Source organism: Pyrgilauda ruficollis, unplaced genomic scaffold (assembly GCF_017590135.1).
Source record: "Pyrgilauda ruficollis isolate IOZ18807 unplaced genomic scaffold, ASM1759013v1 scaffold15, whole genome shotgun sequence".
In the NCBI taxonomy this organism is placed as follows: Eukaryota; Metazoa; Chordata; class Aves; order Passeriformes; family Passeridae; genus Pyrgilauda; species Pyrgilauda ruficollis.
Genome location: NW_024513654.1, coordinates 13,595,630 through 13,617,124, shown reverse-complemented (window position 1 = coordinate 13,617,124; position 21,495 = coordinate 13,595,630). Strand labels below are relative to the sequence as shown.

General features: G+C 54.9%; 2 protein-coding genes across 5 annotated transcripts in view; one reads left to right on the top strand and one right to left on the bottom strand.

Annotated features, from left to right (window-relative positions):
* The window catches only part of SLIT1 (slit guidance ligand 1), a 60,627-nt gene extending 52,318 nt beyond the window's left edge, over positions 1-8,309 (top strand). The window contains exons 26-37 of the mRNA XM_041460995.1: positions 1,509-1,672; positions 2,002-2,126; positions 2,315-2,412; positions 3,066-3,205; positions 3,569-3,662; positions 3,832-3,969; positions 4,360-4,597; positions 4,685-4,815; positions 4,907-5,061; positions 5,132-5,420; positions 5,730-5,941; positions 6,019-8,309. Coding sequence (XP_041316929.1) covers positions 1,509-1,672; positions 2,002-2,126; positions 2,315-2,412; positions 3,066-3,205; positions 3,569-3,662; positions 3,832-3,969; positions 4,360-4,597; positions 4,685-4,815; positions 4,907-5,061; positions 5,132-5,420; positions 5,730-5,941; positions 6,019-6,263 — 2,029 coding nt within the window. The 3' untranslated portion in view covers positions 6,264-8,309. The remainder of the gene's footprint in view (positions 1-1,508; positions 1,673-2,001; positions 2,127-2,314; positions 2,413-3,065; positions 3,206-3,568; positions 3,663-3,831; positions 3,970-4,359; positions 4,598-4,684; positions 4,816-4,906; positions 5,062-5,131; positions 5,421-5,729; positions 5,942-6,018) is intronic.
* Positions 8,310-8,859: 550 nt separating this feature from the next.
* The window catches only part of LCOR (ligand dependent nuclear receptor corepressor), a 90,666-nt gene continuing 78,030 nt past the window's right edge, over positions 8,860-21,495 (bottom strand). For all 4 annotated transcript variants that reach the window (XM_041460989.1, XM_041460988.1, XM_041460993.1 and 1 more), the window contains one exon: positions 8,860-19,824. In XM_041460989.1, coding sequence (XP_041316923.1) covers positions 15,336-19,824 — 4,489 coding nt within the window. In that variant the 3' untranslated portion in view covers positions 8,860-15,335. The remainder of the gene's footprint in view (positions 19,825-21,495) is intronic.

Below are 21,495 nucleotides of genomic sequence, written 5' to 3'. Positions count from 1 at the left end.
ATCTCCTGCCACTCCTCAGGGCTCAGGGCTGGATGCAGGCTCTGTAGACCTTTAAAAACTACTGGGCTGAGCTGGGCTTCCCTGGAGGGTGAGCTGCCTTCTCCCCTCTTCTCTGGGCTGGTACCTGCAACATGATTTGTTGGATAGTGCTGTGACCTGCTGCCCATGCTCAGATCCAGGTGTGCAGCTGAGTGTCCCAGTGCTGCTGGGATGTCGCTATGGTCTTAGGTGGATGTGGTGTGGGGTCCTTCCCCAACCCACTGGATCTCTGGGGTCCCCCAAGATGTAGGTCAAGCCATGCAAAGTAGTGTCACAGCTGTGGGTTGGCAGGGGCTGCTCTGACACACACCGGTGTGTTGTTAGCCTTCTGCCAGTGCACTTCCCCACAACAGCCCCCCAGTCTGTCACTGAGTATCCTCCTGCCAGTGGTGGTGTTTCAGCCCATCTTTGAGTGGGCCTGCACGCCAGGAGCACTGCCCTATACTCACCACCTGGGGCCAGGGTTTAACTTTGCTCACAGTGTCTTTTTGGTCCCCTGCCTGTCTCCTAATTAAGCTGTTCCCAGCTGCCTGCTCCTGGCATCCTGGGCGTCTCAGGCTGTTCCTTCAGTATGCAAAGAGCAGCTTGATACCCAGTCACAGCCGCCTTGTTTTTTGGGGACCAACACTGCTTGTTCTGCTCCAATTTTCCTTGGCTGTGCTGCCTTCACTGCAGACAGCTGGCACTGCCACTTCCCACAGGCTAAACTTTGCCACAGCCAGTGCTGTGGGTGCTGTAGGACCAGGTCAATCAGCCCCAGCAGATCTGCTGTCCCTACTGCCTCACCTCTGGGCTGCCATCTCCTTCTTTTGTCACACGTGTTGGTCACTGTCCCTCCATCACTGCTCACCTTTGCAGTCAAGGAGGGTTCAAAGAGACATCCAGGTCCTCCACCTGCCACATCATCCACTGCTTCCGTACCCTTCTCTGCTGTGGAGCAAAGCAACTCTCCATCCTCCTTCTCCTTTCCCAGAGCAATTCCTTGCTTTCCCCCAGTGCTGTCTGCACAATCTCTGGCAGTGACCCAGTGCTCATTCCCACCAGCCCACTCCCGTTCTCTGTCCTGCAAGCTTGTGCAGCAGAGCCCAGGCTGGCCCTGCAGCTCCCATGCAGGTTCTGTTGTTTCTGCATGGCCTCAGGGTACTTTGCCCAGTTTGCTGGCCCCAGGCAGCTTTGCCTGTGTACTGGAGAGGGACTGCCAAAAATTTCTGTGTGGGCAATGGAGGAGAGCCCCAGGGAAAAGAAGGAGTGCTGCATGGGCTGTGGGTCTGCAAGCAGGGTGGTCTAACTGGACAGCATTGTGGGGCTGTGTGTGACCCAGTCCTCCCATTGTGGGCAGCACTTCGGGTGTGTCCAGGAATGGAGGAGCACTGGTTTGCCAATCATGTGGCATCCCGGTCAAGTGATAGAGTTGTGCCCAGTTCCTTCTGTGTGGCCTCAGGTGCAATTTTGCCCCTCTCCTCGTGCAGAGCCATCGGGGCCAACCCCCTGTACTGCAGCTGCAACCTGCGCTGGCTCTCCAGCTGGGTCAAGACGGGGTACAAGGAGCCAGGCATTGCCCGCTGCGCTGGGCCCCCTGACATGGAAGGAAAGCTGCTGCTCACCACCCCTGCCAAGAAATTTGAGTGCCAAGGTGAGAGGTGCCCATGCTGTCTATCCATACCCTCCCATGGGCACCCAGCAGAGCAATGCTTTGTGAGTCTGGGTGGCTCCAGGATTTCATCTGTTGAGCTGCCTTGTGGAGGAGGGGGACCAGGTTGCTTCCATCCTCTTACGTGACTGGTGGCACTTCCCTGGTGACTGAGCAAACCTGTGGCTGTCCCATTGCCTGGTGCAAAGCCCCTTGGACGGGCTCAGCTCCCAGCAACACCAGAGGCTCTGCCCCTACATTGGTGCCCACAAAAGGACACGTCCTGATCACTCCTTGCACTGACAGTCATCTCCGTGCCTCCCATCCTACAGGCCCACCTGCCCTGAGTGTCCAGGCAAAGTGCAACCCCTGCCTCTCCAGCCCCTGTCAGAACCAGGGCACCTGCCACAATGACCCCCTTGGCTCCTACCGCTGCGCCTGTTCCAGTGGCTACAAGGTACCCCAGTGCATGGGGACATGTCCCTGCAGAGGGCAAGGGAGCAGAGCAGGGCCTCTGCCATGCCCCTGGGGCTTGCTGCCTGTGGGACCACCTACCCTCCCTGTGGCATCCTGCTGAGCGGGAGGGGGAGAGCTGGGCAGCTGCTGTGGCACCCTCCTCGCTCCCACCTTTCCATCCTTCCCCAGGGCCGTGACTGCGAGGTGGCACTCGGTGGCTGCTCCTCCAACCCCTGTGCCAACGGGGGGACCTGCCAACCTCAGGAGGGGGAAGGAGCTGGATTCAGGTGAGTGCTGGACAGAAACCCATGAAATGCAGATGTTTGGGCAGTAGCATGGGACCCTGGCCTCCCATGGAGAGAAGTTCTGGTAATTCCTTCACCTCCCACATGTTCCCTTGGGCATATAGCTGGGATATTGCATTTGCGTGGGAGCTCCAGCTCGTGTTGTCTGACTCCACTTTCCCATGCCTTCCAGCCCAAAAGGCTCCTAGGTGGAGGTCGGTGGGGAAAGAGGAGGGTACCATCACCACAGAAGGCAGGAGGTAGAGGGGTTTGGGACTGGGACTGGTTGTTGTGGTCCTGGAGTCGCTGCGGCTCCCTGTGGGGCTGCCTTACCCTCATACAACCCTCACTGCTCTGAATGCTTTAGGCCATTCTGGGAATCAGGTTGCAATTAGCAGCTGAAAATAGTTGGCAGGCTGGGGGTGAGGAGCTAGGCTGTGCAGCCCCTCCTGTGCTGAGAGGTCTCTCAGCCTGTTGTCGTGGCAACACAGCATCCTCGGGCAAGCTGTGCTGCCACCCACCCCTGTGCCCAGGGATTGGCAGGAGGACACCAAACCCAGCTCTTTGCCAGGGTCCTGTGGTGGTCATTTTGGGACAGCCACCCCAAAATGTTCTGTTTTGTTTTCCTCCTTGACACTGCCCCGGCCCCGTGGCAGGTGCCTGTGCCCAGTGGGCTTCGAGGGCCCGAGCTGCCACACCACCAGCGACCCCTGCAAGGAGCACAGCTGCGAGAATGGGGGCTCCTGTGTGCCCAGTGCCACCAACTACACCTGCCTTTGTCCTGCCCACTACACAGGTACCTGGAATGGGGGCTAGCCATCCCCAAATGGCACAGACCTGCTTCTACCCACCCATGAGGGCTGAATAGCTCCTCTGCCTGCTGCCTCAATGCCCATCGCCATGGGCTCTGGCTGGGCTCAGCTGTCTTGAGTGTGGGTACTCCCAGCTGAACCCCCACACCCTGGGATGCCCTCAGTGCCTGCCTCAGGCAGGATCTGCCTCCAGGGGAGGAGGACCCTGTGCCTGTGGGATGAAAGCTCTGGGCTTGGCATGCTCCCTGTCTTGAGCTGAGTCCCCCAGGGGTCCCCTCTGCCCCATGGGGACTGGGGCTGCTCCTCTGGTCCTGGAGCTGCTGGGCACCCCCTCTTCTGCCTTGCAGGGGAATTCTGTGAGCAGACACCCAATTTCTGCTCAGACGAGCTCAACCCCTGCCAGCATGACTCCACCTGCATCTCCACCAGCCAGGGGCCCAGGTGAGCCTCCTTCTCTCCAAACCACTTTCTCTGGCTGTCTGGGGGTGGCTAGATTTGCTTTCTGGGGACTGCAGTGAGGAGGCATGGAGAGGGGGGGTTACAAGGGGAGGAACAGGCACCCAGTGGTGCAAGGAGGAAGGGGCAGCCTCGAGCCCCCTGCCTGCCCCAGGTGTGAGTGTGCACCCGGCTATGTGGGGAGCAACTGCAGCGAGGACTTCGACGACTGCCAGGACCACCGGTGCCAGAACAACGCCCGCTGCCTGGATGAGGTGAATGGCTACTCCTGCCTCTGCACCGAGGGCTACAGGTACCACCAGGAAGACATGGGACACCTGGGCTAGTGGGGATGGTTACGTGTCACTGTGCAGAAGGGACAAGTCCTGGCTAGCAAGCCCGCCCATCCATCCATCCATCCATCCATCCATCCATCCATCCATCCATCCATCCATCCTCAGTGTGAGAGGGAGTGAGACTGGGAATGTGTGACTCTGGGGGTGGAGGCTGGGGGGAGCCCGCATCATTGAGGAGGGACCCCAAGGCACAGCTCAGTATCCAGGCATCCCTCTGATGCCAGTGTCTGGGAGAGCCTTCCCAGGGACCCCAAATCAGGGGCGTGCTGTCAGAGCCCTATGGGGCATTGGGCAGGGTGTAGGGCTCTTTCCCAGCCCCCAGCCCAGCAGCACCCTTGGCCCCACAGTGGCCAGCTCTGCGAGATGCCGCCCCACACCGCTGGCCAGCCTGGCCTCTGTGAGCGAGCTGAATGCCAGAACGGGGCCCCGTGTGTGGAGCGGGGTGCCCGTGCCCTGTGCCAGTGCCTGCCTGGCTTTGGTGGCCCCAAATGTGAGAAGCTGCTGAGCGTCAACTTTGTGGACCGTGACACATACCTGCAGTTCACTGACCTGCAAGACTGGCCCCGGGCCAATATCACCCTTCAGGTGAGGGCTAGGGGGGCGTGGGGACATTGAGGGATGGCACTGGGGGTCTGCCCCAGGGATGTGGGCTCCCACCTCTCTCTCTGGCAGGTCTCCACGGCTGAAGGCAATGGCATCCTGCTGTACAATGGTGACAGCGACCACATGGCTGTGGAGCTGTACCAGGGCCATGTGAGGGTCAGCTATGACCCTGGCACCCATCCCAGCTCGGCCATCTACAGGTACCTGGCACCCCTTCTCCACTCACTGGGGACCTCCACCCCCATTGCTTCGGCCTGGGGGCATCCTCGGTGACCCAGCCATCCCTGCCAGTGCTGAGACCATCAACGACGGGCAGTTCCACACCGTGGAGCTGGTGACCTTCGACCAGATGGTGAACCTGTCCATCGATGGTGGCAGCCCCATGACCATGGACAACTCGGGCAAGCACTACACGCTGAATAGTGAGGCTCCCCTCTACGTAGGAGGTAGGACAGGGACTGGGAGATGGAGGGCATGGGTGGCATCCTGGTGCGCTGATGGTCCTGCTCTCCCCAGGAATGCCTGTGGATGTCAACTCGGCTGCCTTCCGCCTCTGGCAGCTCCTCAATGGCACTAGCTTCCACGGATGCATCCGCAACCTCTACATCAACAATGAGCTGCAGGACTTCACCAAGACGCGGATGACGCCCGGGGTGGTGCCGGGCTGCGAGCCCTGCCGCAAGCTCTACTGCCTGCACGGCATCTGCCAGCCCTCGGGCGCCCAGGGCCCCGTGTGCCACTGCGAGCCTGGCTGGGACGGGCCCCACTGCGACCAGCCCCGCGGCGGTCCCTGCCAGGGGCACAAGTGAGTGCCCTTACCCCACTGGCTCCCACCCTGCCCTCTGGCTGGTTCCTGGTGCTGTCGTGTCAGTCCTGTGCCATCACAGTGGTGCCATGTCGTGCCGCTGCCCTGCTGTGCCACTAGCACTGAGTTGTGCCAGGCTGTTCTGTGCTGGTGCCATGCCAGAGCCACACCTGTGCCATTCCATGATGGCTGTACTGTACCAGGTGGTACAAGTGCAGTACAGTGCTGGTGCAGAGCCATGCTCGGTGCTGGTGGGCTGTGCATGCTGGTGCCACACCAGCAGGTCCTGACAGCGCTGTTTGCCCGCAGGTGTGTGCATGGGCTGTGCCTGCCTCTTGATGCCCTCTCCTACAGCTGCCAGTGCCATGAGGGCTACCAGGGCGCGCTCTGCAACCAGCCTGCCGAACCACCCGACCCCTGCCGCCACCAGCCCTGTGTCCATGGTCACTGCCACCTCACCCCAGGTGGCCAGCCCACCTGCGAGTGCCACGATGGCTACACCGGAGCCCTCTGTGACCAGGGTAGGTGCTGAGGAGGTGGGTGTCCAGGGAAGGCAGCCCCTTGCCCCCACACCAGGCTGACCATTGCTGTCCCACAGAGCCAGAGTGCCGCGGGGAGCCAGTGCGGGACTACCACCAGGTGCAGCGGGGCTATGCCATCTGCCAGACGACGCGGCCGGTGGCCTGGGTGGAATGCCGGGGGACCTGCGGCGGCCCTGACGCCAGCTGCTGCACCGGGCTGCGGCTGCGGCGCAGGAAATACGCCTTTGAATGCAGCAACGGTGCGACCTTTGTGGAGGAGGTGGAGAAGCCCAGCAAGTGTGGCTGCAGCCAGTGCCTGTGAGCAGCCACGGCCCTGCAGAGCCAGGGGGCTGGCGGGGAGACACCCCATGCCAAGGACCTCACTTTACACTGTGGGCATGGTGCTGCTCTCTGGGTGTTCCGAACTGCAGCTGCATCTGAGGAGCCCGGCAGAGGGTAGAGCTGGTGCATCTAGAAGATTGGGAAGGAAACAGAAAAAAAATAGAAAGAAAAAAAAAAAAAGAAAAAAACCCCCAAACAAAGCAAATGTGTAGATAGAGAATTTTTTTAAGAACTGCAGCTACACAGATATGTGGATATGGAATGGGCACCCTGCCCAGTTGCCCTGTCCTCTCCCTGTGGCATTCTGCCTTCCTGCCAGTGAAGCCCGACAGCCATGGAGGGCAGTGCCTGCATCCTGGGTGAGTCCCCTCCCTGGCACCCCTGTCCCTTGCATCAACCCAGCGATCTGAGGGCCTTTCCAACATGTGCAGCTGGAGGAGGGAGGCCTGCCATGGCAGAGCCTTGTGATCTATGGCAAGCCATGGCTTACAGTGGGCTGCGTGGTGTAGCCAGTGTCCTGCAGTCCTGGTGAGCCCAGACCTGGCTTCCCGGTCTCTCCTTCAGCAGCCCTGGTCTCTCTCCCTGCAGGGTGCTGTAGCCCTAAGTACCCCACATAATGTCCCCAGCTCTGTGGCCCCAGCCTGACCCTCTGGTGACACCCCCAGTGTGTGCATGCTGGCTGGGCTCTGCAGTGCATGGGCATGTCCAGCCCACTGTGGTCACATCAGGGCCACACTGGTGGAGCAGGACCAGGGCAGTGCCAGGCACACTGAATGGGGGACAGGCAGCAGTCCCTGTGACAGCAGCACAGATGTCCCTGAGGGTTCCAGTGCCAACCTGCCCTGTGCCATGGGGCCAGCACTATGTCATTCATGTGGAGAGGGCCCCAGATACCCCTGGCTCAGCCAGGTATCTCTGCTCAGAGGTGGGAGCTGTGTGAGCGCAGCACAGGAATCCCTTTTTCCAGGCTCTGTCATGGGCGAAGGTGCCCCTGTGTCCCAGTGACCCAGCCAGCAGGAGCAAGAGGCTGCTGGAGCTGGGATGCGGGTTTGCCATGCCCGTCACTGGGGCCTCAGTCCTGTGTGTGCCAAGTTGAAGAGGGTGAAGATGTCCAAACCTGCAAGCCTGGAGCCAACACCACTGCCAGGGAAGGACTCATCAGCTCTTGGACTCAAGTGCCCATACCCAGCATCCCTCCAAAGCCCACAGTGCCAGGGCATGTGCTGGCTGGTGTGGGAGCAGGGGCACACGGGGACCTCCTGCCAGGGTACTGCACGCACCCAACATCCAGAGCAGCATCACCTCTGCGACTGTGGGGGCCAAGGACAGCGGGGGCCCAGCCTGGGACACTGCACATGGCTGGACAGTGGAACACCACATCACCCTGGTGGACAGACTCATCCCAGAGCTGCAGTCCTGGGTCTCTCCATCACACCGCTCCAGCACTTTGGTTTCAGGTCTGCACTGCCAGCTGTGGCCGGGCTCCAGGCACCTCCACTGGATACACCCAGCTCTGCAGGTGCTGTCCCCATCCCTGCTCACCACTGGCATCCAGGGCGTCTCCACCACCACGGGGATGTGTTTCTGCCACAAATGCCCTCTCCATGGGAGCTCCTCTGCCACACAGAGGAGCTGGGATGCGTCTCATTTTGCCTGTGGCCCGCCCGGGGCTTGGTTGTGTTGTGTTTCTGTTCTTGCTGTACGCTAACCGCTAAAGTATCTCTTTATACAGAATACTTACAGATTCTAATATATATTTGTATTTCATTTTGTTATAGTATTTTTATATGTTTGGGGTCAACAAATGATGTTTTCTTTTTGTTTACAGATGCTACTGGGCAGGAAAATGACAGTGGCTTTGTTTGGCCCGTGGGGTTTGTGTGTGTCACTATTGAAGACGCTGGTTTGTACTAGGCTGGCGAGGGAGGCGCTGGGCATCCTTCCGCTGGCAGAGGCTGTATTGTTTTAGGAGGTGTTTGGTATTGTCTATGTTGTCTTCCATGTGAACATGACATTTATTCATTCAGAGGCTTGGCCTCTTCTTTCCTGCTGGGGAGAAGGGAGAAGCTGGTGCTTGGGAGCTGCTGAGAGTGTGAGGAGGTGGCACAGGATGGAAAGAGTTGGTTGTGCCTTGGGGGATGATTTCCTACTCCTGGAGCAGCCCTGGCCAATGCATTGCCCCCATGGTGCAGGGACAAGCAGCCAGGGTTATCCATGCAATGCCTTGCAAAAGCTGCCATCACTGCCAGGGTCTTGCACGTGGGAAGCTGAAGGGCCGGTGCCTGCTGTGGGGATGGAATGGCTCCAGGGGAAACGGGGCACTTGTAGCTCTCTAGGGAAGGGTAGAGGGGGCCTGGGCAGCAGTCCCCAGGACCACCAAGAGGTTGCACTGTTGGTGCCACAAACATAAGTCTGCCACAGCTCAGGCACTGGTATGGGAGCACTGAAACCGCACACAGGCATTTATATCCTGCTCCATAGGGAGGGGGTGGCAGTTGGAGGGTGCCAGCCTGCGGTGCTCTACCTCGTGCACTCACTCACCTTCAGTCTTCCCCACTTATCACACCAAACAAACATTGATATCAAAGAAACGTTTAATAAGCTGCAATAAAATACGGACCTTTAGAAAGCTCATAGGGTGAATACTGACAGTGAGGAAGAAAAGAAAAGAAAACAAGGTGGTGGGAATCCTTGAGGAGTTCAGATCTGAGTCAGGGACCTTTTACCTGGAACAAGAACACAACTTTTTCCATAGGCTAGGATGAAATAAAAGACAGGAGCACAGAGTTCACAAAATGTCAACATTTAGAGAATCGATACATATTCAAAGTTCAAATGACCCAGCTCTTATAGCTATACATATTGATTTAAAGCAACTTAATATAATTTTATTTTCTTTCTTTTTTTTATATATACACTTTCAAAGGTTTGTCAGGTGAGGTATGTAAACATTATCTAATGGAAACTCCTCTCCACATTTCCAACCGAGAATTCACAGCAGACAGTTCATTTTCCCAACTTGTGGCGCAGTACTTCCCACTCCCTACACCAACTGGGAATGCCATCCCAAGCCACGGCTCTCCCAGGTGCAGTCACCAGCTCCTCCTTCCCACTGCTGGTCTGTACAGTTCACATTGCTTGGGCTCAAACATACAGTACCGGACAGGAGGAATTTCAGCTCAGTGTCTAAAATTCATATAGAAACAAACAGAGAAACAAAACTCTCCCAGGGAAGCAGACACAGATGAAGGAAAAACATTTACCATCAGGGTGGAGATATTCAAATATTCAAATGTTTTACATCCTAAGAAAAAAATTACTGTGTGTTTCCTTTTTTCCTTTTTTTTTTGTTTGTCTTTTTTTACACACCTGTTCCAAGGGTGAAGGAAGTGTGGGACTGGTGAAGGGTCCTGCAGGGCTGGAACCCAGCAGCACCCCTCACTCCATCCTCCAAAGTCAGAGACCCATCATCATAAAAGCAGATCCTGCTGATACTGCCCCACACAGACAGCTGGACTGGAAGGTCAGAGCCAGCCACACTTCCAGGCAAAAAGGGGTTAACAAAGAAAAAAAAAAAACCTAAACCCACTTAAGCAAAAATTACCAAATGACCTCAAACCTCCTAGAAGGAGAATTAAAATTACAGAATGATTAGCAAATGAGCAAATGACCTTCTGGAGCCAGCCCTAGGACTAGCAGCGACAGCGGTGAGCTCCCTTGGGTCACCCGTACCCAAAAAGGCAATAATTCACTAGTGGGAGTGTGCTACCAGCAACTACCTACCCTACCCCGGTGGTTTTGGGGGGTTCCTTGGGGGTGACAGCATCCCCCACTTTCTGCATGCCTGGGGACACCTCCTTGAGTACCTCCAGGTCAAGAGACCCCCCCAAGCCATGCTAGACTGAGCGGGAGCAGGGTTATTCCCACCTGGCCCTGAGCCCCGAGAGCCCCTGCCATCACAGCAGACATTATTACTACAAATCTTATTGCTTGCAGTGCCCCCTGTCCTGGGGAACAGCCATCCTGGCCGGCCATGGGAGCTCACAGCCTCCCTGGGGACCGTGGCCATCGGCCAGGCCTGACATCATCAAAACGAGATGAAGAGAGTTAATGCTTCAGCTCTGACGTGACAAAAAATCCAAACTGAACACCACCATCACCACCCCCCACCCGGCCCCATCCCATCCCATCCCCCCACGCATCGCCAGCCCTTTGGTTGCGGCACGCTGGGCAATACAGCCCCACCCACCGACACACCAGTCAACGAGAACTTGTGGAAAGCCCATGAAATAAATATTTAAAAAACCTATTTACAATATTAGATCTGTGAGCATGAAGTGAGAGAAAAATGCTTTTTCCTGCCCCAAAAAGCTTAAAAAGTAGGTTAGCATCCTGCTGCCTAGCACAACACTATCTTACATGGCACCTACACATAATATATATTCACATTTCATTTTAAAATTAGGTACTCTTACAAACAGACTTAGAAAACATTGGCTAGCAATACAGCCCGTGGGACCGCCTGGCCTCCAGACCCATGTCACAAATGCTGGCCGGCTGCATCCCAGCTCCTTCGGCTGCCCCAAAGCTGCCAACGTGCCCTGAATCAAAACCGCCAGCTGCCCTCTGCTGCCCTTCGGGGAGAAGGTGGAAGTGCTCGTGAGAGAGAGGGCTTGTCTGCGGGGAGGGGAGCAGGGAGGATGGGGACTGTGATTTCTGCTAAGCCTAGGGGTGAGCTTAATACAAACAAGAACTCCTGAGAACATCTTAGAACAGATGGATTCATTTCACAACCACCAAGCTGAAGGATGGGCCAAATGGATGCTACAACACACGGGGAGGGGGGGAACACACGTGACACGGGGACATCATAGCCTTGTGGTTTGCTCAAAAAACCTACTGCTACAAGAAAATCTCCAGTGGCATTCCCTGTCAAGGAGGAGCCTATCCCCGTCTTGCTCCTGGGCTGTCCAGGCATACAGCCCAAGGATGCAGACCCAAGTACACCTTGGCTGGGGCTCAGCCCTCTTCCCCCGGCATGACTGCTGATGGTGGAAAGGTGAGAGCCCAACCTGGATGGCCACCCACACCTCCATGCTGCCCCAGGCACTACCTGTACCCATGGAAGGTTGGGAATCACAGCTTTCTCAGTCACCTTCAACTGGGAATGCACTTGTTAGGCTGAAAGTTTATGAGCTGGAGAGAAAAAGTGTCCATCAGCAAATCTTAAAAACAGGGCACCAGTATAACTGATTGCATGTCCATTTCCTGGGAGGTTACTAGGAGCTGGCAGAGCTTTTGGAAACATCAGCATTTCCAGAGGGGCCACAAGACCAGCTGGGACACGGGCTGGGCTGCGGCTTTGCTCATCTGCACACCAGCAAAAAATGGTGTGGGCATGCAGCCAGCCTGCTCAGTCCAGCCCTGCATGGCACCCCAGCACTGAAGGGACAGGGGTGAAGAGAGCAGCAGGAACAATTTCATCCTGCTCTCACAGCTCATGGACCTTGATGAGCAATGCAGCAGAAAGTCTGTCAGAAACATCAGCACCGACTGGTCAGCTCTTCAGAGAAGTTTTGCTGCAAATCTGTCTCCCTGACTGGCTGGCAGGTGACTACAGAAACCCCACTGCACAGAGTGAACACTGGCAAACAGGACCTTGCCAGGGATGAGTAAGTGATGAATATAAATATGTGCACACCTTGGGTACATATCACACACCCTGTCAGCAAGGAAACCCATTCCAGGGTTGGCCTTGCTTAACAAGATACTAACAGCTACGGGTAGGAGGAGCCATCCAGGGCTCCAATGCTCTTGCTACAGAACCAACATAAGTTTTAACTCTGAGCTCGGCAAACGCAGCTCCTCCCAGTGGTTAATTAAGATGGACGGATTCTGAACATGTGAAGTGTGAAGACCCAGAGCTGCTGACGACAACAGAGAGAGACAAATGAGAGAGGGGGGCTGGCAGCAGAGGGACAGTGAGGACATCTGTGGAGGTGCAGAGCTAAGAGGATGCTGCTCCTCGTTCATGGACCAGGGTGCATGATGGAGACTAGTTTCAATAAGATGAGAAAGTAGCCAGCAAGAAAAGCCAAAGCAACAGAAAGAGATCTGCTTTGTGGGTTGTAGTACTTGAAATCCAGAGCTGAAGAAGTAGAGCAGGGAGCTGTGGGGTAGCCCAGGGGAACAGGAGCGCAATGAGGCTGTGGATCTGAGGATGGCACTGTGGTAGTGCCAGTGGGCAACTCTGTGCCTGTAGCACATGGAAACACACTCCATGTCCATGTGGAATAAGGTACTAAATCATGTTGCTTATTTTCTTCCATTCATTAAGCTCATCTGCAGCTCCCTGTGCATCCCTTGCTTGATGTAAGAGCCACATTTATTGGTAACAGACTGCTCTGAAGCAGGGGCTGTGCCTCAGCAGCACACGTCACCACTGCCTGTCAGGGACACTGCCGGGAAGCTCAGCGTTCTGATCCCACCACTGCCTAAGCCAAGCAGTGCACACTGAGCTGGGACAGATGCCCAGAAGCTGCTCCACTCCAGCACCAATGACACCTGCTGTCCCCCAACCTTGCCATGCTCCAGCCAATCTGTGCTGGTGAAGCCCCAGGGTGCACAAAGGCATCCAGGACACTGGAACAGCAGCACCCCATCTAGAAAGACTCTTTCCACTTGCTTTGTACAGGTTTTTTTTCCTAATGAGTTTCTTGCTCCCAAAGCACAGAAGATAGGCCTGCATTTACCATTTATCAGCAGCTAAAAAATGAGAGAAGAGAGAGGGAAAGCCTCAAGGAGGTGCTTGGTGACCAGTGCAGGCGCTTCAGGAGTGAAGGTGAAGGATGGGGAGAGGGGATTTGCTGCAGGGGAATGGCACGAGCAGCAAAGGTAAGAGGTGTGCTCACACCTACACCTGGCCCAGAGGAAGGAGAGGAAATCTGGGCCCATGTGGCTGGGCCCCAGCCAGAGACTAGAGAAGGACCATAAGTAAGGATGGAGAAGCAAGAGGGAAAGACACCCTGCAAAAGAGGTACAGATCAGTCACTTAACTGCCATCAGTGCCCTCCTGCCTTACACCTCTCTTGAAACGCTTTTAAATCTTTTCTGATGGAATGTTTGACATATTTAATGCATGCAGTAAAAATTAAAGTAATAGATAACTTCATATTAATCTGTACAGGGACTGACAGGCTAGATTTAATCACTTCCTACCTGTTCAGAGAGTTAACTTACTCTAGCACAATTCAAAGGAAAGGCAAAGGATTTTTTTTTTTAATCAGCCATTTCACAGGAAGAGAAAAATGTGCCGCAGCATTGTGAGTGTCAATGCTTGGGAAAGGGAGTACCTCCAAGAGAGCCAGAGGTGTTTTGTGAAGGGAGTGCAAATCAAACACCTGGTTTCATCCTCTGTACTAAAGGAGTACAATGAAAGATTTTAACACAATTATCTGCCTTTCACCTCCCACCCCCAGGCTTTGAGATCTGGGGTTCAATGCCAACCATGAAAAGCAGTTCCCTTTGCAGCCAATCCTCTTCCAGCATCTGCTCCAAGGGCCAGCATCTCTTGAATTCATGGGCTGCACCAGAGCCTTGCTCTCATCAGGGACAAGCAGCTGAGCAAGGACCAACAGGGCAGCTGTTAAAGGTCTGGCAGCCTCAGGGTCCACACAGTGCCCTGACAGGCACTGCTGCTTTATGTCTGGAAGGAGACTGGCATTGGGATTCCTGCAAGTGGACTCTGCAATGGGAAAGTGAAGCCATGGGGATGCAATGGTTGAACAGGGACCTTACCTTGGCACAGACCACAGCCCTCCCCAGCTGCTGGTCATCTCTGCCCAGCAGAACCAGCACAGCCGCGCACTCTGTGCACTTCTAACAGGTTTTTCTAAGAAAACACAGGCACTATGACCCTGTTCTGTGACACAAGCAAGGACAAACCTCCCGCACCTTGCTGGTAAAAGGCTGAAATGCAAATTATGGTAAAAAATTAACACAGGCCAATCCCTTATCCCAACCTTATTTCAACTGCAAATCCTGGCTTCAGAGAGCACTAGGCAAGATGTGCACAAAAGCACAACGTGAGGGCCAGATTCCCTTCCTGCAGAGCACCAACATCAGGAACTCAAGCCCTTAAAAAGGGAAAGATTCAACCTTCAGCGAAGCACTGCAGAAAAGCTTTGCCATCAGAGACCACAGAAATCACCACAAGGACAAGGAAATAGGAGAAGGAAGTCTGTCCAAAAGCAGAGCATGGCAAGACCGGTTCATCCCTGAAGCCAGCAAGAAAAAAGACAGACACAGCCCAGCACGCCCAGCTGGCAGCAGTGGGTGTGGCAGCCTGGTACCCGGCGCCCCCAGGGCATCTCCTCATCCTGAGCGGGCCCTCCCCAGCCACGGGCTGTGCACCGAGGAGCAGGCAGCCATCAGCAGTACACACACCAGTAGCTACTTCACATTCTCATGCAGGTAACAGCCTGAGACACCAGCAACTGCTACCAGCGAACCAACAACGGACAGACTCGCCTTTCTCTCCCTTAGCGATGCGAAATGGTTTTGGTTTTCCTTTAAATGCCACTAAGAAGACAGACAGAAGGAGGACTCTGAAAGAAAGGGAAATGTTTGTGTGCACCCAAAGGCTGACAAAAGCTACTTCATGTGCACGAAGGTGGTTTTCTTTCTGCTACAGTACAAGTGCTTGTGCCTCAAGTATAAAACGCAAGCCTCCAAATCACACAGACGAGCTTCTTATTTTTATTTTTAAAGTGATAAATAAGGCACTGTACTTTTAACAAAAACTGCCTGGTTCTAAGTTTAAAAGAACCCAAGGAACGTTCAAACTGCAGAAACTTCCTTCTGAACAGCAGAGCCAGACAGACCAACCTCTTCTCTGTCCAAGACACATCTGCTGATGCCTAAAATCATGGGCGTTTATCCTTTAACTGAGGATTTTTAAAGGCTTGCTACAGCTTATAAAAGCAGCTTTAGTTAATGCATGGTAAAGGGTTACTACTATACATCAGTTTTGTACATGGCTACCGGTTCTTTGCTATTTCGGGTCCAGTCGTGAGCGTTTGCTGTGCGAACAGTCCACTTTTGCCCTTAACTTCCTCTTGCCCTGAGACACACTGTTCTCCTGCATCTTCTTCATGGACCTTGTCAAGGTCTTCCCACTGCTGTGCTTCTTGTTGGCCATCTTCTGTGACCGTGTGGAGGACTCCCCCAGGGGCTTCTGTTTTGGGGACTTGGAGAGCTCCTCATGACTGGGAGGCAGCACGGCCCGTCTGCTCGTGTTCTCCTTGCCCTTCCGCATGGGGAGCCGCATCTTCTCCAGCTGCTTTTTCGGGACTCTCTTCTCTTTCAGAGACATTTTTCTGGCCAGTTTATTGCTCCTCTCCATGGCAGTCTGCTTTCGGGTGGCGGGAGATTTCACGCTGACCTCTGAATGCTTTATTTTACCAGCCTTCTTGGCAGGCAGCTTGTCCTTGGTGGAAGAGCTGGATCGCTCTTGGGTGCTCCCGCTCTCCTTCAGCATCTTCTTCTTCTTGCTGAGCTGGAGGTCGACTTTGGGCAAGGGGTCCTCTTGGGACCTGCTTTTCCCCTTCCGCCCCTTCCCCGTTCCATCCACTGAGGGAGATTTAGCAGGAAAGGCAGCTGCTTTGATCTGCAAGGCCAGCTTTGGAGACATCAGGGGGTTGATGCACACACTCTTCCGGCTCTGCTTGCTCTCCAGGGACAGATGGTCCCCTGGGCCATCACTCCGCTTCTCTGCCTTCACCACGCGCTGCTGGGCTCGCAGCTTGCCCCGAAGATTGGAGTACTTGCGCAGGATCCTGGTGCTGGCCTGCGTGGGCAAGCTGAGGGCAGGCTGGATGGTTTTGTCCTCACTCAGCTCCTTGGTGCTGGCATCAGTGGGAGATGTCTGGCTGGGAGTGGTGGCTTCTTCAACCTCTGCTTTCTCAGCATTCTCACGAATTTTGGCCCAAAGCTTTTGGTTCTTCAGGTTATTCCGAGCCGGGGTAGTGGCAGCGAACTTCTTGAGATGTTTTTTCAAACGTTCAGCTTGTAGTGAGCTGGGGTAGAGACTAGAGGAAGAATATTTCTGCATGGGGACTTTCATGGGGGGAATCTCCCCTGGGAGACGGGTGTTGAGTTTCTTCACAATCACTAGAGACCTGGTTTCAGTTGTCTCCAGAAACCACTGGCATATGTCAGACAGCTTAAAGGCCTTCATAAACAGCATCTGCACAGGAGAAAGCTTCTGCACTTCCAGTGAGCCTCTGCTTTTCCGTGTTCTTTTCTTGCTTTTCCAAATCTCTTTCAGTTTGTCGGCTTTGTTCTTTACCTTGGGGGTTGGCTGGACCTCCTTCTCCAGCTGAATCCAGCCCTTCTGGATTTTCATGTACTGAGTGTTGAACTCGGCAATGAGCTCCTGGTTTTCCTCTTCAGCACACCACTCCATGAACTTTGGTTTGCTGTCAGCCATGTCTATGTCCTCTAGTGTTGGGCAGTCATCATTCCCTGAACTGTGTTCATCCCTCAGTTTGGGGATTGCTTGCATAGACTCCTTCCCTGGTGTGTTCTTTTTTGCACTGTCTACAGGTGAGGGTGCATGTCGTAAGTTATAAAACTGCAGAGCAACCTTTTTATGCTTTGCAGTTTTTGCTGGAAGATGCTTGCTTCCACCTCTGCTGCTGGGACACAGAGGCAAATTGGTCACCAGCTCATAGTTCACTGGCTTGCCCAGATCCCTGACACTGTCAGAGCTCTCTTTGTCCTTTGCACTAGCATTGACTGGTTTCACATCCACTTGCTCAGCATCATTTGCAGGAACACTGTTCTCTGGAGGGAGGGTAATATTTTTCTTCTCAGAATCAGCCTGGACGCTGATTTCCAGCATCTCACCCTGTTGACTTTGGCTGCTGTCAGCAGAGGAGTCATCTTTAGAGGAATTTTCTCCCTCTGCAGCAGTCTCTTTTGCTAAGATGCTTTTACAGGTTTGTCTGGTAGTGACACCATTCTCCTCGCCTGGCTGCTGCCCAGTGATGCTCTCTGGAGCCTGGCCAATGCCTGGCTCTTCGCTGGTTTTGAGCAGCACATTGGGGAAGCAGTCACTGGGGAAGTGCATGGATGCTGCCTCATCCAGCTGCACTTCTCTCTTGAACCGCTTAGCACCAGGGCTCTTGGAGAGTTTGATCTGAAGGCAAGTAAGCTGCCCAGAGCTGGAAGAACCAGAGTCCTCAGCACTGCCCTCAGCAGGTGATGGGGATCGTTGGCTTCGGAGACACCGGTCCGATGCCACTAGTGCTCTCCTGCCTTTCTTCCGCTTCTTGTCTAGACTGTCTTTGGAAGAGACAGAGTCTGAACTGTTTGGGTCGGGTGGCATTTCCCCTTCAGTGGGTTCTTTTTCACCTGCTGAGCTGTTATTCTGCATTGCCTCTACTTCCAAGATTTTGGGGAGGGGTGTGCTGATGAGCACAGCATCCTCTTGCTCAAGAGGGCTGTCACCCATGACCGATGATTCGGCTTCTGGTTGAGCATCTATGCTTTTGTTCACATCCCCACACTGCAAAGTGGCAGGGGGCTCCAGGGGGCTCTTCCCATCCATGGAGGCAGGGGGCTCATCAGGAGTCTGCGAGCATGGAGAGCATGTGGAAGGCTCTGCCAGACACTGCTCACAGAGCTCAGCATCCCCTGAACCTGGAAGCTGGGCAGGATCACAGGGCAGAGGTGTTGTGTCTGTAGCAGCAGAGGGCTGTGAGGAGGACTTTGGCTCTGGACTGGCAGGGAGGTCTGGAATAGTTTGTATGTCAGAGCCTGGACAACCTTCCTCCTCACCGTGTGCTTTTGAGACTGAAGAGGCAGCAATATCAGCAGCCTGCCTGCTGCTGCTGCCATCCCCAGAGGAGCCCAGGCTACTGCCAGCCTCCCAGGTGACAGTGCCTCCCACTGTGGCACTGAGGGGAGGTGACTCCCCTCCTTCAGCAGGAGGGGAGCCAGGTGGCGGTGAGCTGGCCAAGCTGTCCTCTTTCTGGGGGCTGGGTGGAGCAGAGAGGGAGAAGAACGGCATGGCCACAGCAGCTTCCCTTGACCGTAGTGCTCGGGTATCCCGGAGCTGCACAGAGCCCAGCTCAGCTCTCTCTTTCGTTTCTCGGCTCGCTGGTGCCACTTTAGCCAGGAGCCTCAGGGAAACCCTTTTCTCACCCTCCCGTCCTGCCCCTGCAGACCCCTCCACCGAGAGCACCAGGGGTGGCTTTGCACTTACGAGGGCCTCTGTTCGCAGTGCCGGGCTGCTCGCCCTCTCCTCCGCCCGGGAGCTCTTAACCAGCGTGCGGACAGTGGGGAGCTCGCAGCACTCCCCATTGAAGAAATAGCCGCGGGTGCTCTTCCTCGCCGTCCTGCGGGACGACACCAGCCGCTGGGCCTCGAAATGGCACTCGGTGATGGGCTGGCTGATGTACACCACATCGCACTGGTTGTCATAGTCATTGATCCTCAGCCCCGATGCCTTCTTGCTCTTCCGAGAGGATCTGAGGGAGGCTGCCTTGGCGCGGGGGTGCCCGCCGGGGGGCCGGTGGGCGGCTGGCATGGCGCCAGTGGGCAGCCAGCCCTCTTTGGACTTGTCGAGCATGCCCTTGTCAGGTGGGTGCAGCTGGCAGCCTGCCTTGCCCTTGGCCATGGCATGCAGGTGGTTTTCTTGCTTTGGTCTCACATCTTGTTCTTTTGCATCTAAGTCCTGGTGCAAAGATGATTTTGAGCTGCATTGCAAAGTGTTCTCTTTGTCGGCTCTGCGAGGGGGTGTCACTGCAAAGCCAGGATCCCAGGACTCCTCTGGGAGAGCCCTAAAAGAGCTCTTTTGGGACCCCAGACAGCTGTCTAAGCTGTCCTCACTGCCATTCACATTTGCCACTTTGACTGAGATATAACCTTCCATGAGAGTCTTACCTGCTAGCTGCTCTTTATTATCCTCACAGTTCCTGATACCGGCTTCTTGTTCATGTTCAGCAGCTTGCTGCCCTTCCAGGCTCTTTGTGGCATGATGGAAATTCAAGGAGGAAGAGTTCAACGTGCTGAGGTATGCTTGGGTGGGGCTATCCTTTGGACTAGCAGAGCGAAGCCTGGTGATGGGGAGCTCACAGAAGTCCCTTCTCAAAGCAGGACTGGAGTTCTCTGCTCTGTCCACAGACTTCAGTTCCACTGGCTGCTTCAGGGCTTGTCCCGTAGCATGCAGGGGGCCATCAGCCCCTGACTGTCCTAGGTCCAATGTAGAAGGGAGCTTTGATTCAGTACAAGTAGCACCCTTATCCTGATTTTCAGTGCTTCGCTGGCTACAACCAGAGCCACAAGTAGAGGCCTCCATGCTCTCAGATTCAGATAACTGCTGGCCGTCAGAGTCTGGTTGTACTTCAGTGTATATGTCGTTTAGCACACGAATGAACTGCTTCTGGTGATGTGTACACAGTCTGACCATAAATTTTTCCAGTGGAGACTTCGGCTGATTGTTAGAGTCTATTGCTATTGTCTCTGCTGGATCCTCACTAGAGAGACAAAGAGAGAAGCAGTCAGTAATATGTCCTAGGGAATATTAGTTTATGCTGCAAAACCAGAATAACCCCTCTCCTCCCAGTCAGGCACACCACTTGCCTGACCTCCAGGTGAGATCAAGCATTCTGTTTTTCTGGGGCTGTGCATGCTTCAGTCCCAGCATGCACACTTACATGTGGACATTGCTGGCAGGACACAGACTGCACTTTTGTTTGTCTGCCACTGCCAGAGCACTCATAATTACACCTCTGCCTAGGACATTCCAGTGTGTAGGCACCATGTCACATGTTCAAAGCAAACCGAAAAAGAATCAGATTTAGTATCTGCATGGCACCTGGTGTGGAAGGCCCAGCATTTCTAGGATGGCTGCATACCTCTGCTCCCTCACTCTGCACTGCCAAGCAGTGTGGGAGCAGAGCAGCATCCCAGCTGGGCATCCAGATGCCAGGAATCTTCAGTTACTTTAAGTCTTAAAATTCTGCTTACACCTCAGTAGCAGAAGATGGGTCTGGGGCCAAACTGAGCAGATCTGAGCCTCTTCTGTAGTCAGCACAGAAATTCTGGTGAGCTCCCAGCCTGCAGGACATGCAGGCAGCAATGCACCCTGTGTGGTGTCCTGCCGTTGGCACTGACCTTTGATTAGCTGCCATTTAATGAAGCGTTGCTGCAGCTGATGGGCTGTCAGCACACACTGGTTGTGCAGAAAAGTGGGCTTCTACAGCACAGGGTCACTGCCACAGCTAGCGCTCAAACCCAGGCCATTATCAGATACCTGCTTGGCAGAGGCAATTAATTAGGACTTACTGGTGGAGAGGTTAGGGGATAATTACCCAGTTGTTTGCATGAATGCATCATGAGTGCCATGCCAGGTGCTGTTATCGAGACCATATCTGTTCCCAACGGCAGCACAGGCAACTCCCACCCAGTCCTGACCACGCCGAGAGGGCCCCACGTCTTGGCACCCACACTGCCTGACACAGGATCTTTACCAGTAACCTAGGGTTGCTTTGCAGCAACACTTGCACTTTGCACCTCCTGGCCTTGTACTGGAGGAGTGAAAGTCCTTTCTCCCCCTACAGCCTTTCTCTGCCTGCCCCCTCCACCAGCATCAGACACAGACCTCACTCACTCAGCTGGGTCAAGGGGGGGCAACGCTTAGCAAAGAGTTCAGGGACAGGGTGGAGAAAAGCAGCTTCATCTGGAGTGGGTTTTCCCTCTCCATGCTGCCAGGCACAGGGCTCAACAGGTGAATGAGGAGGAAGAGCTCCAGTTTGGAGGAGCCATCAGCAGAGAAATGGAGAAGGGAAAGCCAGTGGCCAGAGCCAGCCGCTCTCAGTGGCATCAGGCACACCGGAGCCTACCCTGGGCCGCCCTCACCTGCTCCTTACCTACTGCTCGCTGGCTGCTTTCTTTGAACTGACACGCACCAGGGAGGCACCTCCAGTACCCTGATTCCCAGGGCTGGTGGGCAGGGAGAGACACCTGGGCCACTTCAGGCTCTGGGCTGGCCAGGTCTCCTCTTTGCCCAGAAATGCCAGGCTGCAGCCAAGCCTGCCCTGAGCTGCTTTGCTTTCCAGTTTGCCCAGGCACAACGTGTTTTACACGTAATGAGGCTTTGCCTCTCAAGCCAGGACTTTCAGTTTCCTTAAAGGCTTCTTAGGCAG